The sequence below is a fragment of the Solanum stenotomum genome, unplaced genomic scaffold (genome assembly GCF_019186545.1).
Source record: "Solanum stenotomum isolate F172 unplaced genomic scaffold, ASM1918654v1 scaffold6733, whole genome shotgun sequence".
NCBI lineage: Eukaryota > Viridiplantae > Streptophyta > Magnoliopsida > Solanales > Solanaceae > Solanum > Solanum stenotomum.
This window is the reverse complement of record NW_026036338.1, coordinates 593,484-607,312: the sequence shown is the minus strand read 5'-3', so window position 1 is coordinate 607,312 and position 13,829 is coordinate 593,484. Positions and strand designations below refer to the sequence as shown.

General features: G+C 35.7%; 1 protein-coding gene across 1 annotated transcript; it reads left to right on the top strand.

Moving 5' to 3' along the window:
* The first annotated feature begins 712 nt into the window (after positions 1–712).
* LOC125852905 (importin beta-like SAD2) lies at positions 713–13,109 on the top strand. Its single transcript, XM_049532581.1, has 22 exons — positions 713–980; positions 2,660–2,795; positions 2,973–3,060; positions 3,200–3,349; positions 3,897–4,059; positions 4,376–4,560; positions 4,674–4,847; positions 5,853–5,998; positions 6,099–6,222; positions 6,320–6,500; positions 7,028–7,187; positions 7,261–7,302; positions 7,398–7,516; positions 7,595–7,793; positions 8,779–8,910; positions 9,597–9,700; positions 9,781–9,960; positions 10,976–11,115; positions 11,234–11,373; positions 11,471–11,631; positions 12,242–12,377; positions 12,484–13,109. The coding sequence occupies exons 1-22, from the start codon at positions 891–893 to the stop codon at positions 12,642–12,644; spliced, it is 3,111 nt and encodes a 1,036-aa protein (XP_049388538.1). The 5' UTR covers positions 713–890; the 3' UTR covers positions 12,645–13,109.
* Positions 13,110–13,829: the final 720 nt, after the last annotated feature.

The window sequence follows — 13,829 nt, the reverse complement described above, 5'->3', positions numbered from 1 at the left end:
ATTGAGATACGTGTAAAATAATCCATACACCATAATTATAAAAGAATAAATAATAATAATAAATCAAATAAAGAAAGAAACGTTGCACCTAATTATTTAATTTTTTTTCCTATTCTGTTTCCCCGTAGAAAGTCCCCTTTTCCTTTCCTTTTAAAAAATAAAAAATCAAATATAGTAAATTACTTAAACCTTAATACTTATGGTTGATTAGAGATGATAGATATATTCGTAAAATTAATCAAGATAAGTGCAAAATAATCCATACATCATAATATAAAAAGAATAACTAATAATAAAATAAAGAATGGTACATTGCACCTAATTATTTCATTTTTTTTCCTATTTTGTTTCCTTATCTCTCCAACTTTTTCAAAATTAAAAAATCAAATATAGTAAATTAGTTAAACCTTAATACTTATGGTTGACCAGAGATGATAGATACATCCGTAAAATTAATCAAGATAAGTGCAAAATAATCCATACACCATAATATAAAAAGAATAAATAATAATAAAATAAAGAAAGGTACATTACACCTAAATATTTCATTTTTTTTCCTATTTTGTTTCCCCATAGAAAGTTATCTTTTTCCCTTTTCTTTCCAACTTTTTCAAAATTAAAAAATCAAATATAGTAAATTAGTTAAACCACTTCAACCCCCACCCCCCCTCTTCCTCTTTCCTATCTGTCTCTTACCCCCTAAACCCTAATGATTTAAACGCCCACAACACATTCTCAGCACACACTCCAATTTTTCGCTGTCTGTGTCTGCAACTTCTATTCATCCTTTTTTCTCTCTCTATATATACATAAACTCTAGAAGAAGTCCTTTCTTCTAGGGTTCATACAATCATTTGTTTTCATTATCCTTTTTACTGAAAGTTGAAGTTATGGATTTTCAGAACCTTGCTATCATCCTTGCTGGTGCTCTAAGTCCCAATCCGGATGAACGGAAAGCTGCTGAGAACAGTCTCAATCAGGTTTCATTTGCTTATAAGCTGCTTAAGTATTGTTTTTTTTAATTTAAGTTGATTGAATAAGCTGAATTTGATCGGATTTGTTGTTATGATTGAATTATGATTCAATTTACATATCAGAGAGTTATGATATAGTTAATGTTTTTATTAGTGTTAGTCCTGAATAGCCAGATGAATGTAAAGCTGCTGAAAACAGGGTTGATCAGGTTTAGTTTGCTTATAAGCAGCAAAAGTATTGAATTTTTTTAATTCAAGTTGTTTGAGAATAAACTGAATTTGATCGGATTTGTTGTTATGATTGAATTATGATCAAATCTATGTTGTTATTTTAAGTTGGATCAGTTTACATATCAGAAATGTAAAGCTGCTGAAAACAGTGTCGATCAGGTTTAATTTGCTTATAAGCAGCAAATGTATTGATTTTTTTGATTCAAGTTGCTTGAGAATAAACTGAATTTGATTGGATTTGTTGTTATGATTGAATTATGATTAAATCTATGTGGTTAGTTTATTTGCAACAAATATGCTGATCAGAGAGTTATGGTATAGTTGATATTGTTGGTAGTTTTAGTCCTGAATATCCAGATGAATGTAAAGCTGCTGAAAACAGTCTCCACCAGGTTCAGTTTTCTTATATCAAGCATTAGTATTGAATTTTTGTTTCAAGTTGGTTGAGAAAAAACTGAATTTGATTGAAGTTGTTGTTATGATTGAATAATGATTAAATCTATGTGGTTATTTAATTTGCAATCAAATATGCTGATCAGAGAGTTATGGTAGTAATTGATATTTTTGGTAGTGTTGTGCTGTATATAGGATGAACATAAAGCTGCTGAAACAGTTGAAGCATTAGTATTGAATTTTTCAAGTTGCTCAATTTAATAAGATCTGTAGTTATGATTGAGTTATCATTAAATTCATGTGGTTAGTTGATTTTCATCAAACATACCGTATCAGAGAGATATGGTAATATTTTTGTAGTTTTATTAGACCTGAGATGAACGTAAAGCTGCTGAAAATTGTCTCAATCAGGTTTAATTTGCTTATAGAAAGTATTTTTTGTTTCTGGTTGCTTGAGAAAAAACTCAATTTGATCAAATTTGTTGTTATGATTGAATTATGATTAAATCTATGTGGTTATTTGATTTGCATCAAATATACTGATCAGAGAGTTATGTATTGTTGGTTTTTGTCCTGAACTATGGATATGTGGTGTTTGGAAATTGTAGGTTTAGTTTTAATTGGATTGGGTTTGTGATGTTGGAGGTGCACGTGTATTATACTATTTAATGATTGACAATCATATTGCCTGTTTCAAGTTGGATTTTTTACTTCCGACTCAGGTGTTCTCCTCATGTTTGATATTTAACAAAGAAATATATTTGAATTCTCCATTAAAAATAAATAGAGTTTCTTAATTTTGCTGATAGGAAATTGTTTTTCTTTGTTCTGTACTCTGAAGAATGTGGTTTGCTTTTTTTTTGTACTTTGTTTATTATAAGAGTGTGGTTCTTATTTTAGCTATTTATGAATGTTTAATTTTAAATCATCTCTGTCCTCATGGATTAAAGCTCACAGGTTGACATTATAGGATGTTCAGCACTTGAATTATGGGGAATAAATTTGTGGACATTGGATTCTTTTTAATTTTGTATATTCCTGAGTGCACCTATGTTTTGCAGTTTCAGCATACCCCACAACATCTTGTGAGACTGCTGCAAATCATAGTAGATGGGTCTTGCGACATGGCAGTCCGACAGGTGGCTAGTATCCATTTTAAGAACTTCGTTGCAAAGAATTGGTGCCCTCATGATCCTGGTAATGACCTTATTTATATATCCCCATAAAGGAGAAAAATAGAAGAATAATATTTTAATTTTTTAAAAAAATATATAAGATTTTTTTACATGCAATAAAATGGCAAAGTACATTTCATGATATTTTCATTATGGTTGTGTAAAGTTGATATTTACGGAGAAATTGGTGTTGATGTAGCTGAGCAATCAAAAATTATGCCAAGTGACAAGGAATTGGTGAGGCAAAATATTCTCATATTTATTGCACAGGTTCCTTCATTGTTGAGGTATGATTTATCATCTGTATTGGTTGTAATATGTTTGTATGGAAATCCTATTTGAAAAACAAAATGTTTATAGTCATTTTCTTTTCTACTTTTTTAACACTGGACTCTTCTAACTAGACAAGTTTGTTGCTGTGAACAGGGTACAGTTGGGGGAATGCATTAAGACAATGATACATGCAGACTACCCGGAGCAGTGGCCAACTCTTCTGCCCTGGGTAAAGCATAATCTGCAGGATCAGCAAGTTTATGGTGCTTTGTTTGTTCTGAGAATTCTCTCGAGGAAATATGAGTAAGTTGTTGATTTAGAATGGTGCTCTTCTTGACAATCTCTATTTTTCTTTGTTTTGGCTACTCTAGAAATTGTTTCTATGTGCTGCGCTTTACGTTCCTATGCTGATTCATGACCAATGAGTTTGCCTACAGAAAATGCTTTTCATGTATTACACACTGTATCCCGTCCCCCTGCTTTGGTTTAATGGTAAGATCGTAACTTGTCATGTGTGGCTAAGCCACACATTATGGGACTGACACTGCTGCATACAAAAGTTTTATATTTAAGTCGAAAAAAAAGTAGAGGGGTGGGCTCATTGTCTACTGAGTTGCAAACCGTGCACCACTGACCCATTAAAATATGTATTATATAGTTTCTCTGAGTTCTCAGCGATGGATGAATAGTAGTGAAGTGCAGGGATATCCTTCCATCTGTTTAGAGATGGAAAACCCTTTTTGAGTGTTTCTGTTATCTATGAATATTCATTCTTTGCCCTAGATCAACTGGATGGTGAAACTCCATTATAACTTCTTCTGTGTATGTGCATCCTTTTTCTATTTAACAGATTCAAATCAGATGAGGAGAGAACACCTGTTTATCATGTCGTTGAGGAAACTTTTCCGCATCTTCTCAACATATTCAACAGACTTGTTCAGATAACAAATCCGTCAATTGAAGTAGCCGACCTGATCAAGCTCATTTGCAAAATATTCTGGTCATCCATTTATGTATGTTCCCTTTGAATGTTATTATTTTGTTTGTCTTATAAGGCTACTTGTCTGGATGAGGGTTGTTGTTTCTAATTATTTAGCTGAACCCTTAAAAGAAGCGTGTGGTGTCTGTAGCGAGTTTCTGCCTGTTTGCCTTTTCATATTCTGTTAGTATTTTCAAATATTCTTGATCTGGAAAATAATTCATAGAATTGACCTGGATAAAAAAGCTGTCCCCCCCCCTGCTGTTTAGATTTATCTTCTTATAATATGGATCCTTAAGAAAAAATTTGATAACATAACTGAATTGTATGCAACTCTCTACCTTTTCCAGTTGGAGATTCCGAAGCAGTTGTTTGACCCAAATGTGTTCAATGCCTGGATGGTTCTTTTCTTGAATATGTTGGAGAGGCCTGTCCCTGTGGAAAGCCAACCAGCTGATCCAGAGCTAAGGAAGTCGTGGGGATGGTGGAAGGTGAAAAAGTGGACAATCCATATATTAAATCGACTTTACACCCGGTATATTGATACCCTTATGTTTATTTGGTTCTGACCAATTATGGTTTGTTTCTAGTATTGATCTCACTCTTTTTATCTTTTAGTCCTCTGAGTACTTTTATGTTTTTTTCCAGGTTTGGAGATTTAAAACTTCAAAATCCAGACAATAAGGCTTTTGCTCAAATGTTTCAGAAGGGTTATGCTGGCAAAATCTTGGAATGCCACCTTAATCTATTGAATGTTATCCGTGCTGGTGGTTACTTGCCAGATAGGGTGATCAACCTCATTTTGCAATACCTAAGCAATAGGTTTGTGCGACAACTTTGTTTACTAACTTGAGAAATTTGTCACTTATACTATCTCCAACTACTTCCTGAATTATCTCCTTGGGGTATCTGCTTGTATGTAGGAGGCATAGCATGACCTTGGGTTTTAGTAAGTTGAAACACTTCATAGATATTTTAAGTTGTGAGTTGTATTGATATCTTTAGAATACTATAATTTTATTTAGTGGGTAAAGGTTGGATGCTCTAATGTGGATTTAAGGTACTGTGATAAAGTGCTGCTCATTTGTAATTGAGAGGACTTCTGTTTTAGCTCTTCCTCTTCTAGTGGTGACCTGAGAGTGAGTGCTTGGTCAGTGAGAATACATTTGAAATGGATGAAGCATTAAGGACTTCTGTGCCCTCATTTTCGCTCTTTGAAATATCCACGAAGAGGTAGTAGGCCTATGCATAGATACTGTAGATTAATAGCATAAAAGTGAGTTCTTGCCAATAAATTAATAGACTTCTCATCTTTATAAAAGAGTAGATGGCTCATCAGTGATTTCCTACAGTTCATAAGGAAAGTAGACAACAATCTTTGAACACCTCTGTTTTGAGTGAGCTTTTTGATGATGTGTCGTTTAATTTTTTGAATGGAGACAAACACCAATCTCGGTCTTTGTGAAGAAAAATGACTGGACTGAAGGCCTTACTTTTTAGATAGTGATAATCTTTTCTGCTTGTCCTCTAGTTGCTTTACTTCCTCTGCAACTTTGCTTTGTTTCCCTAGGTTGCTTCTGTAGATAGGTTTCTAATAAGCATGTAATGAGTGATACTAGGCCCTGGTTTTGATTTCAATTGCTGATCAATTGACTGCAATACATGTGCTTACTTAGCTTTTTCTGCCTCTCTATTTTGTCTATATCAGCCACTATGGGTCAAATCTTTTTTCCTTCTCCAAGTTTCTAGATTGACAGTTTGGTAACTGAAATGCACTCTGTTATTTCTACATTTTTCTGGATACTTAGTTACTCTTGTACTGTGCAGTATCTCAAAGAGCAACATGTACAGCTTGTTGCAACCCAGACTTGATATTGTTCTTTTCGAGATCATCTTTCCGCTCATGTGCTTCAGTGATAATGATCAAAAGCTTTGGGAGGAGGATCCTCATGAGTATGTGAGGAAGGGTTATGGTAACTGCTGATATGTCATTCACTAGTATATATATTGCTGTCACTTCACTCAGCTGAGTTCAGTAATTTAAGATTGACATTCCTCTTTATAATTATGCAGATATAATTGAGGACTTATATAGTCCCAGAACTGCTGCAATGGATTTTGTGAGCGAGTTAGTAAGAAAGCGTGGTAAAGAGAACCTTCACAAATTTTTATTCTTCATTGTCGAGATTTTTAAGAGGTATATTTCAATTTTACTTCACATGGTAACACTCATGTTAAGCACATTTCATGATAACAAAATTCTTGTGTTCGCACTTTGTATTTTATTTTCTTAGATATGAAGAGGCAGCCCCAGAATACAAGCCCTATAGGCAAAAGGATGGTGCTCTCCTTGCAATTGGAGCTCTTTGTGATAAATTGAAACAAACTGAGCCGTATAAATCAGAGCTTGAACGTATGCTTGTCCAACATGTTTTCCCTGAATTTAGCAGTCCTGCGGGTCATCTTCGAGCCAAGGTGTGTTGGACCATGTTGTTGATCTTTGTTAATTTATGCTCTTTTAAGGACTACTGCATATATAACACTCTGTAGTCTGTACATTTAACTAGCTATTTCAGGAAGCTTCCCAGCTCATTGAACTCTTATAGATTTGTCAATCCAGTCTAAATACCCCAAATGCTGTTTGTGTTCTCACTAATCTTTTATCAATAACTAGAGGAAGATTGCTCCTTACCAATTCCTTGTTTCTTAAAATAAGTTGTCTTTCCTGTGCAGCTGGAGTTATTTTTCTTTTTCTTAAATCCTTACCAACTCTTCACACAATCTTTGAACACTGCATCCATTCCCTTCTTTACTCATGTTAGTTTTTTATTGATAGCTATTGGTGCAATGAACAATTTTTTCCATTATCTATAATGGAGGTGCATATAGAGCAATTTGTTGGTGCCTCTTTGTTTTTTTTCTGTTTATCATAATTTCTGATCTTCAAGATAAATCTGAAACATCCTCATCATTGCCAATGTTTTATCTTTCTATCATAACAGGCAGCATGGGTTGCAGGACAGTATGCCCATATAAACTTTGCAGATCCAAACAACTTCCGCAATGCATTACACAGTGTCGTGACTGGAATGCGTGATCCTGACCTACCTGTTCGTGTTGATTCTGTTTTCGCATTACGCTCGTTTATTGAAGCCTGCAAAGGTAAACATATACTTGACATTTTGGTATCTTCATATAGGTCAATCCTGCTTACACTTTTCATCTGTTTGTGCAGATTTGAATGAAATCCGACCAATTCTTCCCCAGCTACTCGATGGTACTTGCAAGATCCTTTGTGTTTTGTATTGCTAACCAACATCAACTGATGATGTTATTTTGTTTAACAATTCTTTTCATATCAATTGTGTTCAGAATTTTTCAAACTGATGAATGAAGTCGAGAATGAAGATCTTGTGTTTACACTTGAGACTATTGTGGACAAGTTTGGTGAGGAGATGGCTCCTTATGCGCTTGGGTTATGCCAGAATTTGGTGAGAATATTTGTTATTTGAGCGATTCTGAATGCAAAGAATAACTGCGCCACCAAAGTCTAATGAGTTGCTTTTTAGGCTGCTGCATTCTGGAAATGCATGAACTCTGCAGAGGCAGAGGAAGAAGCGGATGATCCTGGAGCTCTTGCTGCAGTTGGCTGTTTACGAGCCATAAGCACAATACTTGAGTCAGTGAGCCGGCTGCCACACCTCTTCATTCATATTGAGCCAACACTCTTGCCAATAATGCGTAGGATGTTGACTACAGATGGACAAGGTACTTTTTTTTAAATCGGAAAAAGATTATTTATATAGACTAGGTGTTTTATTCTTCACCTATCCAAAAAAAGTTGCTTTATTCTTCTGTTAGCATGTTAACTTTTTGTTAGTCGGACAACCATTTAGATGAAGTTAGTAGTTTCTCAACCTGTGTGGTGTCCGGTTGAGCTACACTTCTAACGTCATTAATCTGCCTTGAAATACATTGTTGCATTACCCAATTCTCATCATCCAAATTTCATGCTTTCTTGTGGAAAGAGTAGGAATGTAATATAGGCAAACAGAGTGGAAAGGTTTAAGAAGTTCATATTTTCCTTTGTTTGACAAAGGCAAAGAGTCTATGAAGATGCCATATGCGTGTAGTCCCACAAGTGGGGCCTGGGAGGGTAGGATGTATGCATACTTTACCCCTATCTTTGTGGGGTAGAGAGGTTGTTTCCAATTGACCCCTTGCTCAAAAGAAATGTGTTCGAAGCATATGATAGATTGTCGTATGCATTTCTGTTGTTTTTAATTAGATAATACCCCAATATGAGAGAGATTTTGCTTAGTTTGATTTTTCAAATACTTTCCTGTTCTGTACAACAAAAAAGAAGATATGAAGGGGTTTCCTTTCATTTAGTTTGCCTTGAAAACATTTTTGGAGTGTTTATCTGCAGAAAGGCTGGGTGGATCATTTTAAAATGAAATATTATAGGTGAACTTCTTGTGATTATCATAAAATATTAGCTAGCTTCTTTCGTAGTGTATCTAGTTGGACATGAGCAATTTATCATTTGTTATTTCCACCTGTGTTCATTGAAGTATTAGATAAATGTGACTAATGCAATCTTGTGGAGACCGAGCCTCGTCCAAAGTCAGCATGGTTTATTTGACTGCACTAGTATTAGTTGAACAATGATCCTGTTTAAACTTAGCTGGATGTGTTGCATATTTCTTTGGAAATTATGTGTTTCTCTTCTAACCAATTGATCTTCCTGCAGAGGTCTTTGAAGAGGTTTTGGAGATAGTTTCATATATGACTTTTTTCTCTCCAACAATATCCATGGATATGTGGACTCTTTGGCCCTTGATGATGGAGGCACTAGCAGACTGGGCTATTGACTTCTTTCCAAGTATGTGTAGACATTTTAATGTTACTGTCGGGAAAATGCTCTTTTTCGAAGGGGTTGTTTGGTGGTTTTATCTGTTGCTTCTAAAGCCTTCCTGTTTAATAAACACATTTCCTGTGTGACTAGGTTTATGAGGTTCAATAATTATCTGAGAACTCATGATATGCTCAACTAAGTATCATGTGCTTAACTTGTCCATTTAGATTTAAGGAGTAAATACTTCTCATTGTGTCCCGGGAGAGATTGGTGGATAAGATTTTCATGAGCAGAACAGTTTTTTCTTGTTGTATTTTGAAATTTGAATTACTCTTATTCCTAGCTATGTTTTTCCATTTTCTTTACTTTCCTCTTGGTCATCTTATTGGGAGGGGTGCTGGTGGTAAAGAATAAGTTGCTAATCAATCTAGATGGTTGGATTTCATCTCATCCTTCTAAAGATTGGCCATGTTTGGTGAAATGATTTTACGATGATGTTATATTGCTTATAGTAATAGGGCTTGTGGCTGTAGTGAGATATGATGCATTCTTCTGTGAAAGAGATGCTAAGTGCTGCGGAATGTAGCATATGCTCTTTGTTTTGCCAGTGGGATGGTAGATGTTTAATCATTTATATGGAACTAAAAATTACAGTTCTGCATATTACCTGATCTGGTTCCCTTTTTTGTTGGGTTGGATTTATGTTTTTGCAGATATACTGGTTCCTTTAGACAACTATATATCCAAGAGTACTGCTCACTTCCTCACTTGCAAGGATCCGGACTACCAACAAAGCCTTTGGAATATGATATCATCTGTAAGTCGAATTCTGCCCCCGAATTTTAGCTTCTGATCATTTGCTTTAGATTAAAATGTGGAATAAATATTTCTTGTCAGGTTATGGGAGATAAAAATTTGGAGGATGGTGACATTGAGTCCGCACCTAAGCTTATTCAAGTTGTATTCGAGCATTGCAAGGGACAGGTGGATCACTGGGTTGAGCCGTATATTAGAGTGTCAATTGAACGTCTCCGTCGAGCTGAAAAATCTTATCTGAAGTGTCTCTTGGTCCAAGTGGTAATTTACTTAATGTTCAAACTTACTTTTGGGTATGTTTCTCTATTAACTGTGTACTCTTGTTGGTATGTGGTAATTGGATGCTTCCTGGAACAGTAACATAGGAAGAATGCTAGTTATCTTGCTTCAGCGACTCCCTATGTGTCCTTTATTTCTGTTTTGCTAACCATTGATCTATGAAATGTATTGTCTGTCATTTTCATTTGACATATGCATATGGATGCTTTCTTTGCTGCACCAACATGCACATTCTTCATTTGTTATGAAAACAATGTTTTGATGAAATTGATCCTCAATTGCATTGTGGTTGATCACATGAATCCTATATAGCAATCCTAGTATTTGGAACCATTTCATTGGCAAACTCAATTTCTTTTCCGCAACAAATATTGTGGTTCTCTAAAACTAGAGTGCTCTACATCTCACACTTGTCACTCTACTGGCTTACATCTAAACAAATTATGATAATATTCTTAGAGCTGGACTGGTTGTGTGTGCAATTGGGCTAGGCAAGGTAGTTGGTATTCCCATGTTTTGTTCTTTGGTTATTTCCAAATGGCTTCCGAGAGATAGTAGCTTTCTAGAGCTCCATGTGCTTTTAGGTGTATTTAGTCCCCTTTTAACTCCTTCAATCACTACAGTGTTGCGCATAGTGAACACTGCATTTGGAGATTTACGAGGTAGCGTGTATCAGTTTTGGGAAGAATTTGATTCTTCTTTTTTCTCGTTTTATTGTCAGAAGGCAATATAACAACCATGAATTAATATTTAATATGGGGTGTATCTGTTGAGTGTAGACACTTCAAGAGCCGTCTGTGTTCTTTCCCCTTCTCCCTTCTAGCTGATCATCAAATTTGATGCACGTAGAATATATCTATACATATGATAAATTGCTGATGTTTCTACGTGCTTTAAGTATTGGTACTCAGATTGCTGATAGCTTATTGTTCTTTTCTAGATTTTGTTTCACAGGTTGCTGATGTTTCTATTGTTTTGATAATTTTCCTTTTGGCAGATAGCTGATGCTCTTTACTATAATGCGCCCTTGACATGGAACATCCTTCAAAAGCTTGGCATTGCTACAGAGGTGTTTAATCTCTGGTTTCACATGTTGGGACAAACAAAAAAGAGCGGAAAACGGGTTAACTTTAAAAGGTGAAGAAGGCCTGTTACTCTTTCTGTTTCCAATGAAAAAGGAGAAGTTTAAACAATTTTGAATGAATTAGCAGGTAAACAGGCCCACTAATGTTATGCTCCTTATATTGTTTTGCAGGGAACATGACAAAAAGGTTTGCTGCTTGGGTTTGACATCTTTGCTCCCTCTTCCTGTGGATCAATTCCCAAGGGAAGCCTTAGATCGTGTTTTCAAAGCAACTCTAGATCTGCTTGTTGCCTACAAAGATCAAGTAGCAGGTTAAACTTATTTTAGCATTTTCCTCATTTTCTGGTACATTACTACACCATGTACACTCCATCTAATATTTTTATCAATTTTTATCATCGTGTTTAGAAGCGGCTAAGGAGGATGAGGCAGAAGACGATGATGATATGAATGGCTTGCAAACTGATGAGGATGACGACGAAGATGACGAGTCTGACAAGGAAATGGGGGATGATGCTGAGGAAGGGGATGAAGCTGACAGTACTAGGCTTCAAAAATTGGCTGCACAGGTGATTACTAAAACTGTGCTTGTACTATTGGAATTTGTACTGCTGATGCATATTTTTGGTGGAGTAGAGTCATCTATTACTTTCTGCTTTGTTTTAACCTGAATGGGGGTCAGAAGACAGCCTCTCTACCTGCACAATGTAGGGGTAAGGTTTGCGTACATACCACCCTTCCTAGACCCCTTTGTGGGATTACACTGGGTGTGTTGTTGTTGAGGAGTCGGAATTTGTATTTTTAACTATTGAATTAGCAGCTTGAGACTTTCTATCCTTTATAAGACAAGAGTTGAGCAACATATTGCAGAGAAAGCACAAGATTTTTATTTGAATGAGGTTGAACAAGAGAACACATAGGGTTTCTTTTAGAATGATTATGATATATCAAGAACTATGTCGGTTGTGTACTTGATGACATGAGTTTGGTAGTGACATTTTTCGTGCCTCAGAACATGAAGGAATTTGAAGTACCTTCTGTAGATTACCTTTGTGTGATGGCTTCTTGTAGGAGAATTTATTACAGATGGAGGCCTGGATGTCTCTAGTTCAAGATAAAGAATGCCGCCATTAGAGTTAGCATCTCTAAAAGCTTTGATATCTTGTTCTGCTTTTGTAGGCAAAGGCTTTCCGCTCACATGACGAGGATGATGATGATGAGGACTCCGATGACGATTTTAGTGATGATGATGAAGAGATGCAATCACCCCTTGATGAGGTGGACCCATTCATTTTCTTTGTGGAAACAATCAAAGGTATGATGCTGCTTGCATATTTTGTTTTCAGAAAAGACTTTTTGCTTGGTGTTGGGCAATGGGCTCACTTATTTCGTCCCTTCTAACATTGGACTGTTGGATCCAGCTATGCAAGCATCTGATCCAGTGAAGTTCCAGAGCCTGACCCAGACTTTGGACTTCCGTTATCAAGCATTGGCAAATGGTGTTGCTCAGCATGCTGAGCAGAGAAGAGTGGAGATAGAGAAAGAAAAAATGGAGAAGGCGACAGCAGTAGTTGCTTCATGATGTTGGTCAACCGGTTTGCTTTTGGCCAAAACTCAATGAGTAATCATCCCAATATGTACCTTGGTTACTGAGGGGCAGAAGATGAAGTTGCAACTAGGCCTGCTTTTTCTTTTGCTGTGTGGTCTTGATGAGTCGCTGTGAAGTGGGCTATTCTATGTCAGAAGATGCCTCTTTGCTGGATGTCATTGTCTTTTTTTCCCGAGTGTCTTGGTGGAAGTTCATTTTTATACAGATGAAAACGTTAGGATTATTCATTGGTGGCCTTTCTATTTGGTATAGGAGGGTTTGGGGGTTGAGAGATGGTCATAAATGCACACAGCATTTGTCATGTATTATATTTGTTTGGGTACCAGATGATGCATATACTGTCTGAATTGGGTGAATTACTGCCCTAAAAGTTTTGTAAGCCCCGGTTGTAGTTTATGTTCAGTATTTATACATCATTGGTTTATTTTTGGGTCCAAAGGTGCTTCACATTGCAAGTGGTTACACAATTAGCTTCGCTGCTGATTGTAAAACATTTCATATTCCTTAGTGTATTCTTGTGGATTATCACAATTCTATTTGTTCTTTTTTCTTCATGGTTCTTTGAATGTATCATGCTGTCATTCGAGTAACTGTGAAATCATACTGAAGATGTAGCTGAGCAAATTTGAATATGTCATGTACAAAGTCGGACATTTTCCTTTCAACCAACTACCTATAGCACAAAGCGTTTTCTTTCTTTCCCAACCTATTGTTTCTAAAGCCTACCTTCGTTCGATTGGATCTTGATCCAGCCTACTACAAGGATCCTGTATCTAGCAATGTAACCTATACAAAGGTAAGATGTATTTTTTTCCTTTAACATTGGTTTTTGGTTTCTCTTGTTACATGATTAAAGAGGTTATAAAACAACACATACATTTCTTTCTCGCAGAGCGTATTGAATCGGACAATAAAAAGCTACTCCCTTTGTCCCTAATTACTTGTCCACTTTTGAATTGATACACTTGTTAAGAAACAATTATTGACATAGTGAGTTTATCATTTTACCCTTATTAATTATGAAGTGGATGAATAAAAAATTTAAGATTTTCAAAAAGTTCTACCTTTTTCAAAGTAATTAATTGATGATATAATAGGTAAAATTTTTTGTGTCCTTTATTGATTTGTCAAAATTGACAAGTAATTAGAGACAACTAT